Genomic DNA, 25,768 nt, shown 5'->3' with positions numbered 1-25,768 from the left:
TTCCTGTGCCCTAGGCACAACTGTGTTCCTTAAGTCTTGTGGGGTCTCCAAACTGGCAATTCTTTTTTTTTTTTTTTTTTTTTTTTTTTTTTCCCTGGATCTGAGACAGCTGATTAATTGCTGGCGTGTTTGGAACGGGATTCATTTGGGATTTGGTTGTAAGACTTTTGCCTTATGGAAAAAATCTGAGCTGAGAAAATAGTTGGGTCAGAGCCTGTGTTCTTTACTCAGAGATATGTTGCCCTCAGCCATGGTGGAGCTTTCTGTGGGAACGTGGTCCGGAGGGACAGTCCTCCAAATATGTTAAGTCCCTTGTGCTGTTCCTCAATGCTTTTCCCTGGCGCTGCTAGAGGGTTCCCTGGTATAGCTTTGTGGGATGGAGAAGCCTTGGGGTCTGCCCTCGGGTTCCTGGTCTTCCTGGAGTCCCACCTTGTGCAATAAATGTTTGCTGTGGATCATGTGTACTAAGGGAATGGATCTGAAGACTCCCTGGTGCTGGAAAGAGCTCGTAGGGTGTAAATATTCTTCTTTCTGTAATTGCTCCATGCACTTCTCCCGCCAGTGCTCTCAGTCATTTTGTTAGTGGGATTTCAAGGTTTCAAATTCCTGGACATCTCTACCTTTAGAGGCAACTTGGTGGAGAGGGGAAGGGGAAGACACCTTCACTTGTGTTAGAAAGCGGGGGCTCATGTGGAATTCACCTTGTGCCCAGGAGAGAGGGCTTCCCTAGCTTCCTCGGTTCCGCTAATGCATTTCCAGAGACTTCCTTGGCGTTGCTACCAGGACTTTATTGCTGAAATTGATTCTGTTTTCAGTCTGTCCCCAAACTCCTGTATCATGTTAGTAAACGATGCGGTTGTTCCCAAACGCAGCATTTGCATCCCAATACATATCCCTTTTGTGAACCAAACTCGCTTGCTGGATTTTTTTTGTAGGAGTTTTAGGTCCTTTCCACAACAGGGAGAATAATCAAATATGGCACCACATGGCTTACTAATAGTTTTTTGAACTTGGGAACACTAGGACTGAGTCTTGAGTGCAGAAAGCTCTGCTTTAATTTATGGTTGGTATTAACATGCGGAGCCGAAGGGCGTACAAGCTGCAGCTGCTCAGGAGCTCGCTCTGAGGATCAGGCTGGGAGAGCTGGTTTTTATTAAGTGGTACTTGATTTGGTCCTAAGTAAAACCATTTGTATTCAACTTGATCTGTGAAGCTGCTGTAAGTGTTAACACACTTCAGTGTTAAACGTTTCACTCTGGGGCATCATCATACGCAGCAGGTTTGTGTAAGAGCCCATTTCTGAACCTGGAATAGTTATCCATTAGATTAGCGTATACGTTTTCAAAGGAACTTAAACTCAGCCGAGCCTATATTTAAAACTTACTGTCATGGTACTGGGTGACGTGAAAAGATTTGGTGACAAGTGTCCCTTAACATCAGGTCTGAAGCAAGCTGCAATAGTTCAGTGCCAGGCTACTCTCCGCAAACCGGTAGGGATGTAGCTTTTCCCAGAGATGCCCGTTGGCTTTTAGCAGAGAAATCGCTTGCGCTTGGGGCAGTTAGGCATGGATCTGCCCTTTGCGAGCTGCTCCTGGGTGGCTGCCAGGTGCAGCGAGCTACTTGCCATTTAACTGTAGGGCAGAGCAGCTTATGCTGAACCAAGAAAACTCTTGAGCCAACACAAACCGCTGTAAACTTTTCTCCCTCCCCATGAGAATGAGGGGAAGAAGGTTATTGCGTTCAAACTCTTTTAGAGCGGGCACTGTGGGAAAGCTCTGTCCAATTTGGGAGTCATTGTATTTCAGGAACTGTAATAAATCCTGATGGATCCCGCAGATGGGACCTGGATCTCCTGCGTACAAGTACGCACATGGACTGCCGGGATTGAGTTGGTGCTTCTGGATACAGGAGCCTCTTAAAGTAGTTTGTGACACACCTTAAGCAGACGTCATGGATCGTAATGCAAGATCGGGGATAGGTCTGAGCTGGGAATGATCCGTTCCTGGTGGTAGGGCCCATGCAGTTGCCTATCTGGTGGGTCAGGAGTATTTGAGTGTGTACGTGTGCGCCCAGGCATCTCATTTGCTCGGTGCCATGAAGGTGTGAGGGGAATTGCTGCAAAGTGGAGAGCTTCCTGGGCAACTTTTGTGCCTTGAAAGCAGAAAACCTTTTGCCTCAGAGTGAAAAATCTTGGTTGTAAAAGGGAACCTGGCTTCAGTTCCTCTTAGCCTGAGTGTTTCTGCCAAGCTCACCGCTGTGATGTTGAGGATCTTTTATTAGATATTCTGTGCTGTTGCCCCCTTCTGTCAAATGGGGAAGCCTCTGTGGTGCAGACCTGAAGAGGTCTGGAGTTCAGGTGGGAATAAACCTTTGATTCTCTCCTGCTCCGGTTTGGGGTTTGTTTTTTTTTTTTTTGATGCTTCCCTCATAATTCATATTAAGATTATTGATTAAAGGTAATTGCTGTAGGATATTATTCACAATCCATTAACCCTGATTTATAGCAGAATTCTTCAGCAAGCTTGGGTGCTGAAACATCGCCGTTAATTGTCTTAACTGAGCCTTACTTGAAACGAAGATTTCTTGCCTTTCCATTTGTATTCCCTTCTTCCCAAAGCGCCGACACTTTGGTTCTTTCCTTTAAATGTTGAGAAATGCAGTTGTTCTTTTCGCGCTGCAACAGTGCCTCATAATCTCGCCCTTCTGCCATCTCTCCAAAGAAGACGCAGAGCTTTTTGGTCTTGCAAGTCAAATTAACATGAGATTGCCGTAATTTGCATCATAGCTGTGGGAGGCCGTCTGACAGCGCCGAAGGCAGCCAAGGAGAATTGAATTCATCAGCTCTCGTGTTTGTCAGAGCAGGGACTGGGGTGAGTTCGGCTTCTCTAATCTGGGCAGGAGAGTAAACATTTAATCTGAGTGGCTGGCAAGGGTGACTTTCTGCTTTGTGGCTCATCTCATCGCTGGGAAGGAGAGAGATCTCTCCAAGTCCTGGCCTCGCCTCCGAGCCTTGCCCCTGGGGTTTCACGTCTCTGAGCAGTGAGGCTTTGGAGCTGTTGCTTTTAGCTCCCCTCCGCAGCCCGAATATGTTTCCAAATACATTGTTGGTAGGGACTCGGTGTTTTCTTAAATCGGGGCTAACACTGTGTAGAAGGAGATGGAAAATGCTGAGCATCTCTGAGGGGAAGGGAGGCATCATCTCAAGATTGCTCAATGCAGGGGGAGGGATTCTTCAGTGTGTAGAATTGGCTTTGACTAACGTCATTGTGGTCGTGTGGTCACTTAGATGTGTCAAGGCGCTTAAATTGCATGTTGTAGAATATTTTGAATATTTGGTTTTAAACTATTTGGTTTGACAGGCTTCTAGCAAGTTACCTGTATCTGAGTAAGTGGGTTTTGTTTCCTGGAGTAAATGTTTTCCTTTACTTGATGTATCAGTATTGAGAGCAAACACGAAGTCACAATCTTAGGAGGACTCAATGAATTTGTTGTGAAGTTTTATGGACCACAAGGAAGTAAGTATACGACCCAGCCCTTCTATAAAAACAAACTAATGGCTCATGGTGGGGAACAGTGAAATGACACATTCTTCTGGGGTGGAAGAGATGAGCAAATCTAAGTGGGGGTGAGAAATCAAAGGGCAGCAGTGTTTGAAGGCTGCTCTCTCAAGGGCGGGGAGAAAATACAACTGTGAGCATTAACACAGATGAACCACCTCCCTTGGAGCTGAGCAGAGCTGGATACTGCCTTCGGACGACTAATCCCTCTGCTATGGCCTTCAGTGCCGCTCTTGTTGATCCTTAGCTTTTCTAGACCTGGCTCATATGTTTTGCATCAGTCATCTGAATTTTTGCAGAGTTTGTAATTAAGATGGCTTTTCTAGTGACTAGATCACAAATCAGGTCTCCAGCGTGCCTTAATTTAGTAACATCTCTAAAGGTAAGTAGATTATTCTAAAGTCTCTGTTTTGAATAAGGCTCTTGTGTCTTTGTGCTGAGATCTTCTGCGGTATCAGTTAAAATCGTGTATTTCTTGTCAGGCAGCACAGGAAAAAGACTTTTACCGTAGGAGGTTTAATATGAAATCTTACCCCCTGATGGAACTAAGTATTCTTCCAAAGATGTGTTTTGCTTAATGCTGTAGTTCTATTTATTCTCTCCTGAGTTACAAAGTGTCTAATACCTGCATTTCTTTCATTGCAGCACCATACGAAGGAGGAGTATGGAAAGTTAGAGTCGACCTTCCTGATAAATACCCTTTCAAATCCCCGTCTATAGGTAACCAATAATCACGTTCAGTCAAAATCGTGTTACTGTTTATGCAGGAGAGATGTTATTGCTTGCAGCATCGTTGCAGGTGAAGTTGCACCAGCCCTCAGTGCAATCATAAGATCTTTACTTCAAGTCTGCAGAATGCTTTTACCATAGACTTCCAGATAGCACATGCCAAGCAGAGAGGAAGTTTGGTCTTTTGGCTGAAGGGCTGGGAGCTGGAAGTGTGATTTGGTCACGCGTTTGTGTGTTGATGAACTGGGTCTCTCTGCCATGTGCTTTTTTTAACAATATATCCACCCGTGGGCAAGGTGCAGGATACCACAGTGAATGCTGGAGCCTGTTTATATAAAATGACTCATTTAGTACAGAGCAAAGACCACGGTGCATGTTCATGGTGTTGGAGTGAACCTACCTTTTGGGACTTCTTATCCAAAAGTGGATGGAAGTGACGGCAGGAGCTGAAGCGTCTGTCCTCTCGGAGTAGGTGATGCGTATGTGGAAGAACATAGAAGCAGGGACCTATCACCAGACAAATTGCAGCTAGCTAGACTGGTCAGGCTTGTTTAACCTTCGAGAGCAAATGGGAAGTTTGATAAGGAAATATTCTTTAGACTGTATCCATCCTACCTTTGTCCTTGGGTAACGGTGATCTAACTCAGATGTCTTCTGGTACCTAACTTTATTACGGTCACTTAGGCTATAAATAAAATAGCTAATATTGCTTGAAAAACTGGAGCGGATGCATGAAGTTCCAACATCTCTATTCTGGCTTATGAAATAACTGCTGGTAACTTGGTGACATGGCCCTTCTCCGTCAGAAGGGTGTGCTTGTGGCTCAAGCCACTGGAGGACTCCCAAAGAATGGAGAAAACTGCCCGAGGAGAGCTGATGTGGCAACTTGACTACATGGGTTGGATGAGATGGGTCCCTTCCAATATCAACATCCCGATTTGGAGTTGATAAGTATTGGCTGCTGTCTTAAAATAGACTCTTACACTAGGAGTGCCTTCTATTTAAGATATATCTCTCTCTGGTGTGAGAAATAATCTGTCTAGTTCCAAATGTGAACCATGCCTTTTGGGAAAGAGCGACGCTGTTTTTACACCGTCCTTTACCTTTTTTTTTTTTTCCTGTTGAAACCTTAACTGAACCACAGAAATGTGCACGCAGCTGAGTAACAACGCAGTACTGCTGCAGCTATGCGAACCCTTTTCTCCTTCCTCTTGAGTCAGCTCTGAAACTCGCTATAAACCTCTGTTTATGTGATGCACAGTATGTTATTTGGTGCCAGTCATTTTTCCTTCCCTGCTTCTCAAGTGCAACAAATCGATGCAGATCAGGGTGCTGTCGTGATGGCAATCTTAAATGTGTGCTGGCTCCAGACAACTCTCAGAAAGCATTTAGAACCCAGTTTCCTTGTTGTTAATTGCTTTGGTGCTAGTCTACTCAAGATTATTTTTCTCTCTCCTGATGTTCTTCCTGTGTGTAGCAGAAATCAAGGTTGCTGGCTTAAAGCAAAACCAGACTTTCTTTCTAGTAGCCTATGAAGCCAACGCAGCTAAACGTTGGCCAGGCTCTTGTATATTCGTAGTGCTGTTGATTTAGGCTCCGGTTAGCTGCACGGAAGGTGGTAGGTTTGACCTTGTGGTGGTTTGGTTTGGAGGCTGTTCAGTGTTGGTTGGGATAGGTGGGAGTAAAAGGCAACCTGGGATCAAAGTTGGCCCAGCTGGATTTTTCAGAACTGACACCAGAAGGATGGCCTTCCTCCTTGTGAATTTGAGGAGGGAGTGGGTGGGTACGGAGGGGGTTATTTTCTGCTCAAACTGCTTTGTCCCTTCTCGTGTTGCTTTTGCTGTCTTCCTTTTAGTACAGCAGCTTTCCACCCGTCAGCTTGCTCATACCCACTGTGCTGCGACTGTCTTATTCCAGACTCGTTGCACCTTCTAGCATGCTTCCTTGGCCCCATGAGTCTGTATTTGAGCAGCTAAAAGCCACCTCTTCTCTCACTGAGCTCCCCAAAAGGCTGGTTCTTGCTCTAGGGCCTGCCTTGCTGCCTGTTGGGTGAGGGCTGCTGGAAGTGCAGGTTACATCCCGGGCGAAGCAGTGTGCAGCTGAGGTTTCAGGTTGAATAAAACAGTCAATGCTAGACGAGAGCTTAGCAAAGCAGGGCTGAGCTCTGCTGTGGGGAGGAAAGAGCTGGGGAGTGGAAGTGCCAAGGAGAGCGCTAGGGCCCGGGGAAGCTCCCAACCAGCTGCAGGAAGAGGTTTGTTTTTCTTTGTCTGGTTCCAATTTCTGCTGCCCCAGCCCAGCTTATCTGGACGGCCAGGGCTGAGTGACGTCTTGGCCCCTTCCTCTGGGCCAGCCCAATCTCCGCACCACTGATCTCGGAGGCAGACTCGGTGTGTGGTGCCTGATACCACTGGTTTTGGCATTACAGATAGCTCCAGAGAGAGCCTTCATCACAGCTGAACCGGGAACATTCCCAGATGTGAAACAAGCTTGTGAACAAGACAAGATCCTGCTCTTCCCCAGGTCTGCCTGTTCCAGCAAGCACGGGTGTCCTAACCCAGCAGTCCTCAGCCAGCTTGAGCTCTGGATAATACAGGGATAGGAATTAGTAGGGAAGAAATTTGCCGTGGCCATCTCTGATCTATAAAGAGGTGGAAGTGAAGGATTTCAGAGATGGTGGAGCCCGTAAATGGACAGAAGGTCATCTAGAGCACACATGTAGCTTGTTTGCAGCCCTTCTGTTCTCAGGGCTGAATAGCTCCCACCACGGTGATGACATGCAGAGTTCAAATTGTCTGTGTAAGCCACTGGCTTATATAAAGTATAGAATCCAGCAGTTTCTTTTCCTTTAATAAATTACACTTTTATGCCGAAGCTTAAAGCCAAAATGCTCTTCCTTGCAGCTTTCCTTGTTCCTCTAGTACTGTAGGCTAAAATTTTCTTTCCATCTTAGAAAAATCTTAATGCAGTCTGGAACGTGGCATGGGCTTTTTTGCAGCAAATAACATGATGGCTTGAAGCATATCCTTGCGTTCTAGAAAGCCGCTTCTGAAAAATGACTGCTAATAGTTGCTTTCTAATCTGTTCAGATTGCTTTTATCCCAGCGTGGCTCTGAGTATAAGGTACATGAAAACTTGGTGTTCTCTTCTGAAGCGTGACTGACAAACCTGGATAGAAAAGGGGTTTTAAAAGGTTTGTCGTCTGGAAAGGTGCGCAGACCTTTTCTTAAACCCTAAAAGAGTGGTGGTCCCCTTTGCCTTTGAGGGTCCCTAGCAGAAGCCTCTGTTCAGTGTGGTGGCTCTTCTCCTACCAAATCTTTGCTCCCTTGTCTCATCCACAGCTCCCTTCTGAAATGTGTGGCATTTATTTCCTGCCCTCCTCAGGTTGGTAATTATTGCTGTAGTCTATTAAATGATGCTGCCCCAGGGGCAGTGCTCTCCTGACAATGCAGGTGATGCCTCCGCTTAAAGACCTAAACCATCCTGGGATCTATGTGAAAAGGGACAGGGTTTAGTGGTGGGATGGCAGCGTTAGGGGAACGGTGGGGCTTGATGATCTTAAAGGTCTTTTCCAACCTAGACGATTCTATGATTCTAAGAGCAGTTTCTGGGAGAGCTTCTGATGTTTCATCGTGTCCTGCAGTACCTTTCTGGTATTTCTGGCACCGCCTGTTCCTTCCTTGGTCTTTGCCGTGTTATCGGACAGATGCCACATAGCTGCAGGATGACTTTTCCTAGCAAGAGCTGTACGACGTACAGGAGAATGGGAACTGCGCATCCTAGAACACAAATCTAAACAGAGCCAGATGTAGGACTGTCACGTTGGCTCTGGGCTTTAGTGCTCCCATTGAGATAAACTAACTCCGCTCGTGATCCCCAAATCTTCAGGGTTGAAACAAACCTCCTAAACTTGAGCCGTTTGCTAGAACAAAACCAACTCCTGAAAAAATAACCCTGTTGCTTTCTGAAGCTACTGAATGCTGCTGCTCTTAATGCTTTTGTCAATTGATGTAAATATCCCTGCGTGCTTATGAGGACCCGAAGTACTCCCCTGCTAGATGTTTGGTTCCATTTTTGCTTTCTCCTAGACAATACGTTTTGAGCTGTTTATGATTTCAGCTACCCTGCTGGCACTGCTTCGCTATTTTTCCCTTCCCTCTGGGATTTAATATCTTCAGGGGAACTTTCTTCCTAGTCTGTTCCTGCTTTTTCAAAGGGGAGTTGTGAAGTACTTGGAGTACTGTTGTGAGCTCCCAAGTCACGAGAACACTCTGTGTAAATTTTGTATGTTTTTAATCAGGCCGTATGCCTGCCAAGAGCCAGAGGTTAATGCTCTTTGATGCCATAAACACGGGAGGAAGCCCCGAGTGTGAATGTCCTGCCCTGCTTGGATGATAGGAGCAGTAGACACGGGTGAACCTGGGAGCCTGAGCTCTTACCTGGAAGCACCGTGGCATTTATTTTATTGCTAAAATCTGCAGAAATATTAGGCCAGCACTGAGTCACTCTGGTTTCTCCATAATCAAATGTCACAGCTGCAAAGTTTGCGTACAATATGCTCAGAGCCTCAATTTCTCAAATGACTTCTGTATATTTATACACAGTTCTCATTTTCCTTCCATCTCTGGCCCAGTTATCTGCAGATATCTGGCATTTATATTTCACCTTTTTCCCTAAGTGTTTTGCAAAACAAAATGCCTAGTATGTACACAAAACATATGGAAGTGTGTGTGTATATGTGTTTATGTACGTATATAACAAGACATTGTGGCAGCTGGTACGAGAATGAAGCAGTGTTTAGCTCCAGCCAGGATTTAGCAGATCTGGCCTGTGCTTAATTTTTCTTTTTAACTGCAGCTGCTATTTTTACTTTTGGCTCCTCTCTGGATTGCCTTACCTTTTGCTACTTTAGAATTTCATGAGTCACTTATCGCCTGTGACCATTCCGAGCTTGCTCTTCCCCGTGTGTGGTGATCCTTATTCTGACCTATAAGCGATGTGAAAATGCTTGTTCTTTCAAATACCCTTAGCTTTGTCTAAGGGGAAAGATGAGACACCTAAAGGTAATTTGTATCCCTGTCTCCACTCCGGTCTGACGCACAACTGTGCACCCTCTGCACATTCCCTGCTTACAGTCGGGAGAATGGGAGCAGGCTGACAAAATGGGGTAGGTGTTTTCAGCCTGACTTGGCACAGATTCACTGCCTTCTGTGCCAGTCTTTGAAGCCTGGGCATCAGGTGATGGTGCACCTAAGCGATGAGATGAACTGATATCGGGCGATTGCTTTGTGCTAGTTCTGCATGTTTTTTTCCAGAGATTGCTGCTCTTAGTACCAGTCCGTAAGCTTGTGGATACGGCTCCTCTGCTTCCAAGAAGGACCACTCAGCAATTCACTCTGGGGTCTAGTTTATAGCTCTGCCACTATTTTCCATCAGCTACAGCTGTATTTTTCTGCCCTGATCTTTCCCTCGTGAGGCTGCTGCAGAATTATTTATGGTATTGTTTTGAAAAGCTACTAGAATTTGAGTATGGTAATATAAACTGTTCTACTTCTGCTGTTAGTAAGCTGACATTACACAGCACCTCACGCCGCCACCATGCAGTGAATGCCTCCTTGGTGAGCACACGGTGTTATATCTGACTCTGTAGTTAGTGCTCTGAATGGGCTCCTAACCTCCAAATTTCATAAAATAAGAAATCCTTGCCTTTGCCAGGGAGAGCTTATTGACCTGAGAGTGCTGGACAAGATACGTGCCTCCAAGGTGGGCCGATCCTGTGCCCTTCGAATGGGGAAGAGCCATGTGCTAAACCAGTTGTCCCAGTTTGCAGAGGGTGCAAAATTGAAGACCGAGGCAGAGGTCTTGCTCTTGTGCCCTCTCCCCCATCTCCTACCACGGTTTCTCAACCTGTGGTGCATGGCGGGCTCGTGATCAGTTGCACAAGAAGGTTGTCCTTGAAATGAGTGCAATGTGCTTTTTAAAAATAACAAAATAAATGCATGTCTCCTTGCAGGCTTTTGGGTGTTTCGGGGAGGGGGAAGTAATAAACATTAAGTTTTAGACTAATCTTATCTGGCTGTTTGGCAACACTGCGTGAGCACGTGGGAGATCTTTTTCCATTAGGTAGGTTGTCCAGTGGTTAAAAAAAAGCAGAGGAAAAACACTGCTCTTGACCTCTGCGCTGTACGAAGCTCTTTTGCATGCCGATATCTGTGCACATAGTTCTGCCCCGAGCTTTGGGTGGTCACCCAAGCCACGTTGATTTGGTTTGGTATTTAAAACTGACCGCATTCTGCTTCAGAGAGAATGTAACCACCTTCCCACCTCACCAGCCAGGCAGTCTGAGCGGTTTCCTGACTTGGCCTTAATCTCTCATTAAAAATAAAACTTCGAGGCATGTCTGTCTTCCTGCATGGAAAAGTCAGGAGCGGTTACGTACACTTGTTCTGTCGGCTGTTTGTTTGGCGCCACGGTGGTACGCAGATGTGAATTTGCTGTCACAGTTGTTCAGGTAGAGAAGTGCCCGTCTGGCCTTATTTTATAAGTGAAGAGAGCCGATACGTGGGCAAGCAGCGGCGAGCTTGGGATGGGTAAGTGGATATAAACCAGCTCCACTCTGGCATGTTCCCCAGAGCCGGTGGGAAGTCCTCTCACAGTTATCACCAGCATGGCCGGGTTGTGCAGCTGACTCCCCCACTGAGCAAGAAGATGCGAAGCCGGGAGGCTGGGATGTGCTGTGTTTGCTGGCATGCTGCTTTTCCTCGTTCCCGTGTGCTTCAGCAGGGTGAGCGGCACTAGCATCGCTTTGAAGAGCTGTGCTGCAGGTAAAAAAGTCTCTTTTGGGGACCTCTCACCTAGCCTACCAGCTAAGCTGTACTTTGAGCTCAGGTAAACAATGGGCCACCTTTTGAAGCGCCGCTTGTTGGATTGCAGACGGTTCCCAACTTGGAGGAGAAGCACCAAGGGGTGCCAAAAGCTTTCTGCTGCTGCAGGCTGGTGTTGTGCAGCTGGAGCTGTGGTAAGAGCAAGGAGGCAGGCTCCAGCCTGGGTTGCTGATCCCTCTTATCTCCAAGTTTTGAGTCCATTCTGCCTTGAACGGTAGATGAGCAACCTGATCTAGTGGAACCAGTTGGCAAGGGGGGTTGGAACCAGATGATCTTTAAGGTCCCTTCCAACCCAAAAAAACATTTTATGATTGTATGGGGGCTGTACCAAGGGAGGGGACCCTTTCTAAATCATAGTCCAGCCCCATATGCATAGTGTTAGGGCAGCAATCGATGTGGAACAACCTTTTGCAGGAGCTTTCTGCCTGATGGCTCCCCAGGACAACGAGAGGTGCCTTGGGAGTCCTCAGCGTTCCCCAAGTTATCCAGGTATTTGGGCTCTACCTCTTGGAGGAGAACTTGCTGGCAGAGCAGCTCATGATAGCACGTTGGTTCCGGCAGTGCCTTCCTAGCTGTTTTCTGGGAGCTTTAGTCTGCAGTCATTTGAGAGAGACGTTGACATCAACGTAAGTCTGAAATTCCTCCCTGTTTATCCACTGTGGTTTTGCTCACCTGGAGAGCAGTGTTCAGCTATCGTCCAGCCCATGGCCTGTGATCCTCGGAGTGATGGCTTTGACCCAACTGTGGATCAGTGCCCTGGATGTTCAGACCCATCCATGGTGGGTGAGCGTGGTGAGAGAGCTTCATTTCATACTGGAATATGTCCAGCTGCTAGAGCTTTATGAATGTTCCTGTGTTTGCAGCATCAAGAAAGATTGACAGCCTTTCAGTTCAATGATTTTTAATTTAAAAATGTGCTTCTCTTCAAAGATTTTGTCAACCCAAGGAGTGATTACTCCAGGGCTATTGCTGAAATACCGGCGTTTTTGAAGGTCAGCATCTGCATATTGGTCTCAGCATCTTCCAGTATCGGAACAGATGTGTCCCTTTCTGTTGTGTAACTCCTTTGCGGATGTACAGGGTTGTTTTTTTATTTCTCTTATCACCCAAAGGCTTTTTGTCCATACAGATTTTATGCAGTCCTGCTTTACCTTCAAAGGCAATCCTGGATCTTGATGTCTCTGTTTGGAAAGGGTGGACTGCAGCCGCTCTGCTGCTCGAATTCTTCCTAAGCGTTGGCTTTTCCAGGGTTCAGTGTGAACATTGTTTTAAAATGTTAAATTAAGTGTTTACAGCTAGTCCAGCACAAAGAATCATGACTGCTCGGGCTATGACTTCAGCTTCATGCTCCAGGCTGTGGTGAGAACCCAAAATCAAGAGCCTGTCCCTTGGCACTCTCCATGGAGTGCACACCCAGAATTCGGCGCATTAATTGGGGTGTGCATTAATTGGGGTGTGCAGTGTTCAAGACGATGGCAGTAAACCTGTGGAACCATTTAGGCTGACTTGGGAGGGTTTGTTTTTGTTTTGTTTTGTTTTTTTTTTTTTACTCCTGGCTTCCTCTTTAAATCAGAATTTCATTTTTACAGGGATGTTTATGCCTACTTTATCTTTTGTATTTGTAAAAATAAATACAGAGCAAGTCAGTGTTACTGGAGCGATGTTAGTGCTTTAGCACTGCAGGTGACTTTACATTTCAAATAAAGGAGGAGATAATAGTTTGAGCTTATTGCTGGGTCAGGACAAGGAAAGAGATGAGCAGAGCTGCTCTTGGCCTGGGCAGTTTGGGTCTGTAGGAGAATTGAGACTGGGGGGACCTTGAGGAGTTGCAAGATGTGGCAAGAACCTAGGAAGCAAGGAGTGCAGGGAGAGGATTTTGTGTCCTTTCTTGAAGAACAACTGTTTCATTTGCAAAGCTTGAGACCAAGGACAACGTGAAAGAAGGGATTGTTCCTTGCCTGGCTGAATGTGAAGCCGACAGAGAAGAATTGCAAATCTCTAGCACGGGAGCTGCTTGAGCGGACAACCTAATCTCGTCTCCCTGGATATGGAGCGCCGCTTAAATGCTGAAGTTGAGCAAAACCTTACAGGTGGCTTTGCAGCACAACTTTGTCCAACCAGCTGCAGGTGGCTGTGGTCGAAGGTACTAGGAAATAGGTGAGATGATCAGAAAACCAAAATGAGAGAAGGCAGAGGGATGCCTGTGTCCAGCTGCGTTCAAGAGAGCCGGCCTGTCCCAGATACCAGAACAAAGAGTGTTTAATTCAGCAGGTCTACACATTACCATCCTATTCTTGTTACCTGGTGTCTTCCCCCATCCTCTCTTCTATTCTGTTTTATCAGGAACTTAACTTTTTTTTTTTACCCCCATGAGAGAGAGAGACAGGATTTAGAATCAGGATCAGTGCTCGCTGTAGCTCTCCAGTGCCAGCAATAATGGATCCGTGACCTGATTTAAACCTGTGAGAGCTGCCATAATGTAAATATTTGATGGAACGATGGCTTCCCTTTTTAAGTCTGCTTTAGTTTTTCAAGCTAAATCATGGCAAAGTATTCCTGAAAGACACTTGTTAGCGTGGAGTCGTTTATGCAGGTCTCGGTTCTTCTTTTAGAGATTGTTCGGGCTTCAGGCATCATTTCAACCTTGCGTTATATTTATGCAAAATCTGAGTCGTACAAGTAAACACGAAATTATATTTGTGTCATAATACATGGAAAGAAGGGGAGGTAAATCCGTATGTCAGCTCTTAGCCCAGATGGGAACCATGCTGCCGCTCAAATCGCGATTCCTCCTGGTTTGGGTGGAGATGGTACCTCTGCGCGACGGCAGTGCCTCGCCTGGAGGGGCTGGATAAAGGCGGTGAAGGTCGGGAGTTTGCTGAACGGTAAGCAGTGACGTGTTTTGACGTTTTTTGGGCTGCTCTGGAGAGAAAACTTCTGTGCTTTGAGTCCTGGAAGGAGCTTTTTAAATGGATTGAGTCAGTATCCCAGACCTAAATTTCTTACCTGGTTTTTTTATAAACATGGACCTTTTGTCAGAAGAAACAGTTGCTCTTGGCTGAAGTAGATTTCTGCTTATTGCAGAAAAGCGCGATTCCCACAGGGCGGTGTTTGTAGGGCTTTACAGCCTGCAGGATGGTGGTACAACAGAGGAAAGAGGGGTTTATTTTAAGCTCTGGAAAAAAACAAAAGGCAACGCTAAGATCTAGAAGCAGCTTAACCTGGTACAAGAACAAGGGTTGCAGATAGCCCAAGCGATTCGGCCAAGCCAGCAGAAGTGTGTAGGAACGGTTCGATCCATTTGGCAGTGAAATAACTGGAAAACCCAGTTTTGTATGCCTGCACCGTGTCCGTTCTGTACTGGGGATGTGTCCCACGCCCGGGTATTTGGGTTTCTCCTATTGAAAGGGAAGAGTTTGGAAGCTGGATTCTGCATCCACTCGCAGCCATCGTCTGAAACGCTTAACTTCGCTTTGGGGGTGGATGTGCTTTATTTCGACACAGGCTATGATGCCAAGTATGGTGTGTTTTAATTCCTTTAATATCTTTGTTTTATAAACTCTCTTTGCGGGAGAAGAGGGGGGAGTGTTTTTGAGGTGTCATCTGTCTTGAAGTTAAGGTATGCAGCTGGAAAACACGGCTTACCTCTAGCTGCTGCTATCAGATGCAGTCCTTAAAGTGTGAGGCATCTCCTACCATGATGTCGTAAGACTTGAAACCACAGGATTTTATTTTTTTATTTTTTTTTTAATAATTTAATTTGCAAGTCAGAACAAAGAAAGCACAGTCTAATCTACAAGTCTGAAATGTGGACAAAACCACAACGAGCTTTCTCGTGCTCGACCTTGCATCTGGGCTGGTTTCTTTTCTAGGAGACCACAGGTACCAACTGATGAATTAATTGCTGTCTTGATGCAAAACTTGAAATATTAACTCTCTGCAGCAGTCTCTGCCCCTGAATGGCTTACAGATGTAGACTGATGTGTGACTTCAAGTTCATAGAAAATCTTTGTTCGGCGACATTAAAAAAAAAAATAATCTTAAAGCAAATGTTGAGCTTACTTTTTGTGTTTAGTGTTTATTCAAAAGATCTCTGCAGCTTTAAAAAACACCTCATCGGATGTGGGTGCTCGGTTGTGCTGATGGGCAGTTTTTCAAGATAATACTGAACCACAAAACCTTTGCGGTACGGTTGCACTGTCAGGAGAGGATTTTGCTGAATTTCAAGGGAATGGACAAGGGACCCTAGGGTCAGAATGTTGCCTGTGTATATTAAAGGTTACATAGCTATATATAACTAAGGCTGGGTTTTCTTTGAAACTAGTCAGATGCATCCTTGTTCAGTAAATTCCAGAATTCTTTTGTAAAAAAAAAAAAAAAAAACAAACCAGAAATCTTTGGCTGTTTTCTGCTATTTACCAGTGTGTCTCTTTGCAGGATTCATGAATAAAATTTTCCATCCCAACATTGACGAAGCGTAAGTAAATCCCTAGTGTGTGGTTTTTCTAAGGAGTTTGTCTAATTGTAACTGTATTTTGGCTTCTCAATAATAAGCTGATGAGTTGAATAATGCTTTCATCAACCTAAGAGTCCAAAGTGGGGGATTTGATAGAAGTAGATGTTGTCACAAGTTAACTTTCAGGAGTGGGTCGGGCTGTGGGCAAGACGAGAGATGCAAGATGCTGCAGGCTCTCTTGCAGATGTGGTCTTTGTATTGCAACATGCTTCATTTCCAGAAAATTCAACGTTGCCAGTCCCCCTCCTCATTGGCATCACACTGGCTTTCTAGAAACAAGGAACAATGTTGGCTAAGCCACAGCTCCCTCTTTAGCTGAAGTTAGCATCTATGCTAAAATTCTTCAAAACATAACATGTTTTGCCATTTTTTTTTCCATTAAGGTTTCATAGAATCATAGAATCGTTTAGGTTGGAAAAGACCTTTAAGATCATCAAGCCCAACCATTCCCCTACCCCTGCCATCCCACCCCCAAACCCTGTCCCTCATCACCTCATCTGCCCGACTGTTAAATCCCCCCAGGGGTGGGGACTCGACCCCTTCCCTGGGCAACCCCTTCCAGTGCCTGACAGCCCTTTGGGGAAGGAATTATTCCCAATGTCCAACCTAAACCTCCCCTGGCACAACTTGAGGCCGTTTTCTCTTATCCTTGGCCCTTGTTTGTTAAGGGGAACCACCTACGCTTCAGTGTCTCCAGCAGAGCCCCACAGGGACCAACTAATTCAGTAAAGGCTCCAAATTACTTTATTTTGTGCAGAGAATGAAGACTTACGTAGTTAAAGGTTGCCCCTCTATTAACCATGAGATAGGAGTGTCATAGCTTATCTGAAACAGTGGGGCAGGCAGGGAAAGGGAGGGGGTAGATTATGTTAAATCCCCAGAGTATTTTTGAGTGTGACTGTGTTTAATTACATCCTTTCCATATGTTTCAGGTCAGGAACTGTATGTCTAGATGTAATCAATCAGACTTGGACAGCTCTCTACGGTGAGTTTGGCATTTCCCTGAAAGCTGATCGTGTGAACGTCCGCGTTTGGTGTGTTAACACAACACAGCTTGCTGGAGACGGATGGTCTTAGGCCAACTGTTGGGTTTTGGCGGGGGGGTGTGTGGTGTGTGTGTTTACTAAAGTTTTAGACTCCTCATTCAGCCAAGATCACATGAAAAATAAGATTTTCACGTGAAAATACTTTCATAACCTGTTTTTATGCCGGAGAGGTGAAAATAGTTCCATAAACCTCACAAAGGATCGCTCAATCCATTGCTTGGCATTGTCTGGCAACTGCACAACAGCACCCTGCCATGATTCCGTGTTGAAAGAGAGGAGTGACTGTATCTAAAGTGAAACCTAGTTCCAGTTACCCCATCCACGTTTTGTACGTGCGGTCGAGCTGGTATTCTTTGTTCACAAGGCTATGATTCCACTTCTACAGAAGATGGCTCCAGAAACCGTTCCTGTTTTGTCACGGCAGCATCATTCCATTGCAGGCTAGGAGGTGGTGTTGCATCTAATGACTGCACTGCTTGCTGCAGAATGTTTTGGGTTTCCCATTAGGTTGTTTCTGGCTTTTTTAGACGTATAAAAAGATCAGACGGTAGCTGAAGACCTGTTAAAATAGCATTTAGGGAAAGCTGAAATTGTTAAAAGGAATACAACTGAGTATCTAGTCTAGGTTGGCTGCATTTTTAAAATGTGAACTTCTTCAGACGTTCCAGTTATGCTTTGTGGAAGAGTATTCAGGGAAATGTGCACATCAAACCCTGCACGTTCTTCCATGAAAATCTGATTTTACCGATGTAAGTTGAAGCTTTGAAGCAGTTGCTAGAGAGACAAGCTACTTCACCTTCCTCCCAAGCACAATTTGTAAGGAAATACCAGACTTGGTGAATCCTGGGTGGGAAATTGCTATAGCAACTTGTTGAACTTTACTCCTTATCAGAATGCCTGAAGACCTCCTGTAGTAGATGCGTGGCATACGCTTTGCATGGTTTTGTTGTGAGAGATCAGCTTAGCCGTGACCCAGGTGGTGTTGGTAATGGAGGAAGAGGATGCTCTTGTGTCCTGGGAGGATCTGATGGGAGGCGGAGGAATTAAGGCGGTGTTAGCACACCAAGCCCTCTGCTGGGGATGAACCCGCATGGTTCAGTCGGCAGCAGAATCCGGCTGAGTGCAGCGTGCACTGCTGTTCCGGAGCCTGAAATGCCACCTGCAGATCATGGGGATGGCCGGACAAAAGAAAATCGCTCCAAGCGTAACTGTGGCGCTGGTTTTTGTGCTCTGGCAGTCTGGTTTCTGCTTTGGAAGCCATGCATGGATAGCCTCCCTGCTCTGCAGCGTGCTCTCGCAGGCGGTCGCAGTGGGGTTTCTGCACTATTTCCAAACAGTTTCGTAGGAGGGCTTTCTGTGAGAGGTTTCCTAATGAGTGCTGCTGTACTTTTGTCATTGTTATTCCTTGCAAAGGCAGAAAAAACAACTTTGGTGTTTGCTGGGCTTGTGATGTATTAATATCAGGAAGCGTGCGAAGATCTCCATTTTTTCCTCTGTGTCAGTGATAGGTGTAAGGGAACTCGAAGGTATCGGGTGCGTATTCTGTACCAAGCACCTTTCACACGAGCTGCTGAAGCCAGGCATTAGAAAGCGCATCGCTTGACAGTCATCTTACTGCAGACTTCCCTTGCCTTGCTGCGGGGTGCCGTGAAGCCGCAGGGAGGACACTGGGGGACTGCATTTGCTCTGTCCCTTCACTCAGAAGTCATTGAGACTGGAGCACCTATATCCCTTCTTCACTTCCAGGGCTTTGCCTCCTTGTCTGAAGTCAGGAGGTGACCCGTTTCTGAACACAAAATGAATAGGGGGAAATAATATTCACTGGTGCCTCCCAGCACAGCTGTGTTGTTTGGAGTGTCACCCCTTTAAACCAGAGCGCTCCAGAGGAAATGGGTCGGATAATTCAAGGAGCAACTAAGGTGGAAGAGACCCAGAATAGCTACCAATAAATTCATGAGGACCTCATGTTTAAATTCCCACTCCTTCCCTAATGAAGTATCCATTCCTTGAGTGCTATGGTTGGGCTTCCCGCACACGTTCAACTACTTCTTGCTAAACCAATGCTGCTTTGGGGGAGTGGAAAGAAGGGGGAAATTAATGAGGTCTCTTAAAGAAAAAAAATAAAATGCCTGTGCTGTGTCCTGTGAGCCATGGTGGCCTTCCAGGGCTCTGCTTGCTCAGCCTATGTGAGGCTGTAGTTGTCTGATGGCCACAAAGAGGTATTTGATCTAAGCCTGCTCTGTGGAGAGACTTTTCCCGAGAGCAGGTTGTTTCCCAAACTGAAGTCAACTTCTTGCTGACAGTGTCTGAACCCAATCCTTGGGAGGTTTAACTGGTTTACCCAAGGTCAAGCCACTGTCACGGCAGAAAATATTCTTACAGAGCATTCTCACTGTGTTTTTTGTGGTCCCTTTTTGGATTAGGATCCCTCTTCAGTTGCTGTTGTGCTTCACCCTAAAGCAGCTGGTGGCACCTGGCTGCTCAGCGTGCCAGCCGTGGCAAACTTGGTCAAGGTACCGTGTGTGCTCTAAAGGGCTTTGTCACCGTCCTCTGCCAGTATTGGAAGGGGCAACAGCTTCTGTAGTAAAAAGACATTTTCAGGTAAAACCACGTAATTTTTTTAGTGGTGTGCCTGTATAGCAGAGTACAGCCGATCGCTATCCGTAGCAATCAGTGCTGTTACTGCATCACCCAACTGCAAAAAGTATCAGCTATAATGAACCTGAAGCTCCTGAGTTTATAAAGCCATGGCCTTTCCTCCTGCTCAGCAGGGTTTATGCTGAACGGGTGACTGAAGTAGCCCCAGCACGGTGTCTGTATGTCCTGGATGCGTTGATGCAGGAGGGAAGAACTGACAAAAACTCGAGTCTCCTTTGATCCTCTTGAGGAAGATCTGCAAGCATGTTCTGAAAGCATGCCCGTTTGGTAGGTCTGCAGAGGTGGTAATGTTGGGCAGTGGCAGTGATCTACCCAGGCCTGCCGTGCAGCTCTTCTGAGGCCGTATCTTTGTGATGGAGCCTGGTTTTCTGTGGCTGCAGCCCAGAGCCAGAGTAACCGTTTGCACAGGGAGAGCACTTGGAGATCTCTACCCCTACCTGCCCACCCATTTTGATGAATCTTTTAGAAAGTTAAGGGCACGGAGATCCCTGCCCTGTGTTGGATTTGGTTGAATTGAGCCATTCCATGAGGCTCGGCAATGGCTGGGCTCAGGAATAGTCTCGCAGCCTTGTTCCTGTAAGAGGCAGGTTGATGTGGTTAACTGCTCACGTGGTGGATCCTAGGGAGCGTTGGGCTTCCCTTCCGACAGCTCTGCTTTGATCCATGCTAGAGGGGACTGGTGATGCTTATCCACAGGCAGGATTTCTCTGCCACCAGGAAAGAGACACGTCCCTTTAATTAGGGAGGAAAGGGGGGGCCCTGGTAAAAGATGTGTAGAATACTCACAAACAAAAACTAATGAAAACCCCCACAGAACGAATGCTGGTCTGCCTGTATCAGCAGCTCTCCGGTGGCTAAAGCGAAACCTGGCACGCAGCCCTACACCGGGGGTTTAATCTCTACTTTGCGTGGGTGCACGTGGTCCTTCAGAAGCCCCCGAGGAGAAATGATGACGCAGGGCTTGTTTCTGAACACCCCCACCGCTGAAGCGTGGTACTTGTCGTCTTAGGGATGTGGGAAGAGGGTTTCGTGTATCCACAATTACTCATCGGCACCAGAAGTACGTTTCCTGTTGTGGATTATTTACTGACAGATGCCAATTGGCACCAAGGTGTTAATGTGAGCTCTTCACATCCTGCAAATTGTTTTGAGTTGGAGGAGGGACTTGTTGGTTGCTCTTTCTATTAACACAATCGTCTAAAAGAAGATGCTTTGTGCTGGAGAGATACATCGATTTAGTCATGGAACAAGACGTTTAAAGATGGGAATAGAAGAAGGCAGAAGAAGGAGAAGAATTCAGTGAGGAGTGAAGCACAGCGCTGATTTTTTTTTTTTTTTTTTTGGGGGGGGAGGTGTCCCATTTTTTTAAACCAGGGCTGAGCATTAATGGGAAACAGGACAATTGTGGCCTTCCTCTTCTTTGCTTAACCCACAGATACCTGTGTCTCTGTTGTTGGGAAGTAGTTTGTACAGTAAGCTGAGGAGCTGCAGCGTACCTCCAGCAGCAGCAGGACCTCTCTATCAGCCGTGCATGTGCTTTCCCCCATGCAGTTTCCTTTATTTTAACTCGTGCCCAGATTTTCAGTGCATTTGCCCTTAAAGCTTTGTGCTGCTGTTTCAGTGCCGGTGCTTGCAGGATGATTAATCGGACTGATCTGTGGATATGAACAACTGTGTCTTTCACTTGCAGATCTCACCAATATATTTGAATCGTTCCTGCCCCAGCTGCTGGCCTATCCTAACCCTATAGATCCTCTAAATGGCGACGCTGCAGCCATGTACCTCCACCGACCAGAAGAGTACAAACAGAAAATTAAAGGTAAGGATGTAAATAACGCATTGCAGAATGAGTGGCGTTACTGTGATTCCACCCGGGGGGAATGAGGACACCCGGGGGGAATGAGGACTGTCTTCGCTGCACATTTGTGTGTCAGTGCCCATTCCTTCCCGTTACAGGGGTCCCATCCATTTTAAATGGGGGGAGTCTGAAGGAGGGGTGGGTGAAGTGCTGCTGCGGTGCATGCAGTGTGTGGGGCAGGGGTTTTAAGTCAATTAGCAGACCCTAAGCAGGGAAGGCTGTAAGCAAACTGGATTAGGATTCAACATGATTTTGAGCAATCAGGAAATTATGAGAGATCAAAGAAAGGTGTGCGGCTGAAGAAGGGACAAGGAAACATGCTAAACTTAAACGGGAGCATCCAGTTGCAGTTACTGGATAGAAAGTGGCTTGCTAGCAGTTCCGTGGAAAGCGATCTGAGAGCAGCAATCGAGGAATTGATAATGAGCAGGAACTTTCTGTAAATGCCAAGTAATCCTTCCTCGCTACTTCGTAGTCCAGACGAGGCTTGCTAGTGCTGTGCCCCATCCAGGGACTGCCATTTAGCAAAGCTGCAGACCGATTGGCAAAGCCTGGCAGCGTGTAACAAGGGCAGGCGGTCTCAAAGATGTGTTCTAAGAGGAGAGAAGGAAAGAATTGGAAGAGTTTAATCAAGAGGACCAAAGGGGGTTATGAGGTTTGACGTGCCAAAGGTGCCTTCAGAGAGGAAGGGGAGGATTTATCCTGTGATCGGGGTGAGCAGGATGTGGTCACAGGCGTGTAACTTGGCTGGGGGAGCCCAGGCTAAACATTAACTGTGACTGGTGAGGGTAGGTGAGTGCTGGCAGAGCCGGTGAGGGTGCTGGTGTGTCTGCTTCTGGAAGGGTTGGAAGGATGTGTTGGACGAGGCTGAGAAACAGAGTCAGTACTTCCTTGGGATCAGGGAAGGCTCCCGGTAAGGACTCTCAAATACTTTGGATAAGCCTGGCAATAGAAGGACTGTCCTAGCAAGCTGGTAAGTGAGATACAAATTTAATTAGTCTTGAAAACATAAGAAACAAGATAAAAAATGAGAATTGCACTTCAAATTTGCCCTCCGCCTTCCCGAAAATCAGCTGCCTGCAGACAGGAGCAGGGCACCATTCCCTGATCTGACAAGCCTATGGCAAAGCCATGGGCTTTATTTCTCCCCTGATCCAGTGAACACAATCAGCATTTAATCTAGTGGTGGGAAATTTACAGCCTTTGGCCCAGATTTGGTCTTCAACCAAGTCTTTAAGAGACCGTGACCACCTGATTTTTTGTTTTGGGGTAGTTTTTTTTGGTTACTGAATAACCGTAAGACTTGTTTGTCCATGGGAGTCCTGCCAAAAAAGTTTGCAGGGCCTGTTCAACAAGGAGAACCTCCATGAGCGGCACGATCTAATCGTCTTCCTGGTGTAGCAGCTTTCCTAACGGAGCATTGTGAAAGCTCACTCATGTTTGGAGAGCGCAGGTATCCCAGAAAGATGTGGGATTTGGTGGTGGAGCCCTTCCATCAGCTCTGCCACGTCATTCTGGAGTGGTTAAACCTCGAGTCACTTTGTTCTGATGTGAAATGACTCTTCATCAGCTGCAATTTTTGTTTGGGGGCGGAACTACAAATGAGGCCAAGCAAAGCTGTGATTTAAATACTGAGTTATTCAGCCCACTTTGCTTGACTCCTCTGACAGCTGCATGACAGGATTGTAAAAAAATCTACCCTGCAGATCTGGCCTGCTCAGTATCCTGAAGTCCACTGCCTGTTTTTTTCATATAAACAAACTTCCAGGCAAAATGGTTTGTCAGATAAAATCTCTAGGGCCAACACAAGGGACGCTTTGGGTGTCCTCTATGCTTTAATGAAACAGGAATAAAAAAAAAAAAGATACACCCTTGGAAAAAAGCAAATAAACTGATGCTAGCCAACAGCAGGTCCTTCAAGGAAGATCTGAGGACATCCCTCAGGGAGGCTAAATGGGGTAATCTGCTCCCTCGTTTCCATCCTGACAGCCAGGTACAGCCCATGAAGACAATCTGGAAGGAGTTTTTAGTGCTTGCAACATGTCTCATGTTCCATATGCCCAAGAGTCCTGCCTCTGCTGTCTCTTCCCAGGCTTGCGTGACAGTATAAGATAGAGCTAAATGCTGTCGTTCCTCATATTGTAGCGGTTTTAAAAATAGCCTCGGACATGTTAAAATTGATGCAATGGATTGTAGCAGCTTCTCTGCCCTGAGAAACTCAGTAGTGCAAATACATAATTTATTGCTGCTTTTCTTCATTTTTTAGTTAGGGGCGCATAGAGCAGTTGTTTGACATAGTGGTAGCGAAGAGATGGGCGTAGGCTTAGAGATGTGGCCCAAGGTTCCTGTGATTCTTGGTATGAGATCCAAACAGGTAAGGGTTTATTGTGAATCTCGTAAATGTCCATTCGTCTTAGATACACAGCTGGAGACTGTGATTCTTAGCATTAGAGCCTTCAGGTAGATGAAGGAGTTCATGGACACAGAGCCAAGCGCTCCTTTAAGATCTCCCTGACAGTCCTCGGTGCGATGGCTTGCCTGGTCACTGGCAGAGCACCAGAGGGTGGACTCCAGATATGCAAAAATGCCTCAACGTTTACTTGCGTTGAGCTGTTGGGAATTGGTGTTAAACTCCTGTGTGTGCTGCTTTTCTTTCTCTTTGGTAGATCTAATATCAAAGCTTCTTTTGGGAGGGTGGCAGTGGTGAGTAATGGCAGCTGAAGGGTGCTGAGGGGCAGGTTGAGTGTTTGCTGGGAGTAGAGGACATCTCTGGGAGCAGTTGTCCCATCCCATGTATCGGCTCTGAAGTTCCAGTAGAGTCCTTTGAAACACCAGTATGGCTCACAGGCACGTACCAGCCACAGGGCATAACCACAGCTTGTTCTTTTTGCTGCAGGGTTTAAAAACAGATGAATCAAAGCGGTGTTTCCCTGGTAGGAATGGGTGCATTAAGGCTTTCCCTTCTTAAACAAGCTTCTATGGAAGATGGTTTGTCAGCATTTAGATCTCACAGCTTTCTTCCCTTCATAGACGGAAGATCCAAGTTCAATATAATGTTCAGCACAGAAGCTCCCTGGAAGTTTGACATCTCCCAGATTAAACCTTCAGAAAAACCCAGCCCAGGGGCTTGGTAGCTTTCCCAGGTAGAAGATGGCATTTTAAGTTTGAAGTGCTTCAAGTTGTGTTTTAGATTAGGCTCAAGCAGACCTTTTCCAACAGTAAGAAGCAGTGGCTTCCATGTCTGAATCTCCAGTGGCCCAGAGAGCACTTGAAGTAGTCAGTGAAGAAACGCTCCTGGTCTCCTGTCCTGCTGTGCTTGCTGGCTCGTGGCTACTGTGTTTGGGGACTCCTGAGGCAGCTACAGCAGTTGTTTAGGTAGGTTTGGGGTGAGCGTAGAGGGAATGTATTTCTAAGGTGCCCAGTAAGGGATTGCCTTGGATGTCCTTGGATGACAAAAGTCTTACAGCAAAGGAACTTGGGTTCCCTTTGCTGGATTGTGCAAGGAATAACAACTTATCTGGGTAAACGCCCCTTTTTCGGAGGGAGCTTAATTCTTGGAAAGCTATGGGAAGGGAGTAGCCACTACAAGGCTATGTCATGTTGGCATCCCATCTGCTTAGCTCTGCTTGCCCACGTAAATTCTCTGAAGACACACTGCTTTTTTGGGTCCTTCCTTCAGTTAGTCCCTCTCATCTTTAAACCCTTGGGTCTGTTGCACCAATTCTTCTCACTTCGGCAGTGTCCATCAATTTTGGCAGATGGTCCTTGCCCTGGACTCTGCAACTCCATTTCTCTGGTACAGGCAGGAGACGTGATCAGGCAGGGCTTATGCTGCATGGTGACATGGGCAAGCACCTTCCACGAAGGGAGTTCTCAGTGCCCAGGACCTTAGGATGGAGTACAAGGGTGCCTTTCTGTCCATACTACATGGGCTCCAGCAGCCTGAGGGCAATCCGAGACCTTGAGCGCTCCGTGCTTCCCGGTGTTTACATAGCTGTCTTCAATACTTTATCGGTTGTTAACAAGTTCTTGTAAAACAGCTTTGAACAGCTGCTTCTGGAGTCCAAGTGAGCAGGTTAATAACGCGCATTACACAGAAAAAATAATGTGCATTAAACTGAAGTTACGCGCGTCATTAGATGGAGCTGAAGTTTGCTGGGCTCAGAAGTGGTGGGATGGCAGGGTTAGGGTAACGGTTGGACTTGATGATCCTAAAGGTCTTTTCCAACCTAAACAATTCTGTGATTCTGTGATTCAGAAGCGCCTTCCAGCCAGCTTTCACAGCTTTTCCAGGGTGGAGCAGGTCGGCCAAGGCCGCCAGCTGCTCCATCCTGGGAATTCCTCCATGAAGCGTTGGCTTCGGGTTGCTCTGTCCTTACTATACTCCTGCACCCACTGTAACACGTTTGGGCTTAGTGTCCCTACGTCAGCTCCAGAACATGGGGAAGAACCCACGATGGTGATGTCAACCTCTTGCAGAGCATTGTCCCTTCCACTAGGCTGAAGGGTGGGAGTGCAGAGGG

At 46.4% G+C, this 25,768-nt stretch overlaps 1 protein-coding gene across 1 annotated transcript in view; it reads left to right on the top strand.

Annotated features, from left to right (window-relative positions):
* Nucleotides 1-3,430: 3,430 nt before the first annotated feature.
* The window catches only part of UBE2H (ubiquitin conjugating enzyme E2 H), a gene marked incomplete at its 5' end in the record, with an annotated part of 26,821 nt that continues 4,483 nt past the window's right edge, over nucleotides 3,431-25,768 (top strand). The window contains 5 exons of the mRNA XM_035891296.1: nucleotides 3,431-3,515; nucleotides 4,203-4,277; nucleotides 15,605-15,644; nucleotides 16,616-16,668; nucleotides 21,078-21,206. Of these exons, the coding sequence (XP_035747189.1) occupies nucleotides 3,431-3,515; nucleotides 4,203-4,277; nucleotides 15,605-15,644; nucleotides 16,616-16,668; nucleotides 21,078-21,206 (382 nt within the window). The remainder of the gene's footprint in view (nucleotides 3,516-4,202; nucleotides 4,278-15,604; nucleotides 15,645-16,615; nucleotides 16,669-21,077; nucleotides 21,207-25,768) is intronic.

This window comes from Egretta garzetta, unplaced genomic scaffold, assembly GCF_000687185.1.
Source record: "Egretta garzetta isolate BGI_Z169 unplaced genomic scaffold, ASM68718v1 scaffold733, whole genome shotgun sequence".
Classification (NCBI taxonomy): Eukaryota; Metazoa; Chordata; class Aves; order Pelecaniformes; family Ardeidae; genus Egretta; species Egretta garzetta.
Note: the sequence above shows the minus strand (reverse complement) of the source record. Positions and strands in the feature narration are given on the sequence as shown.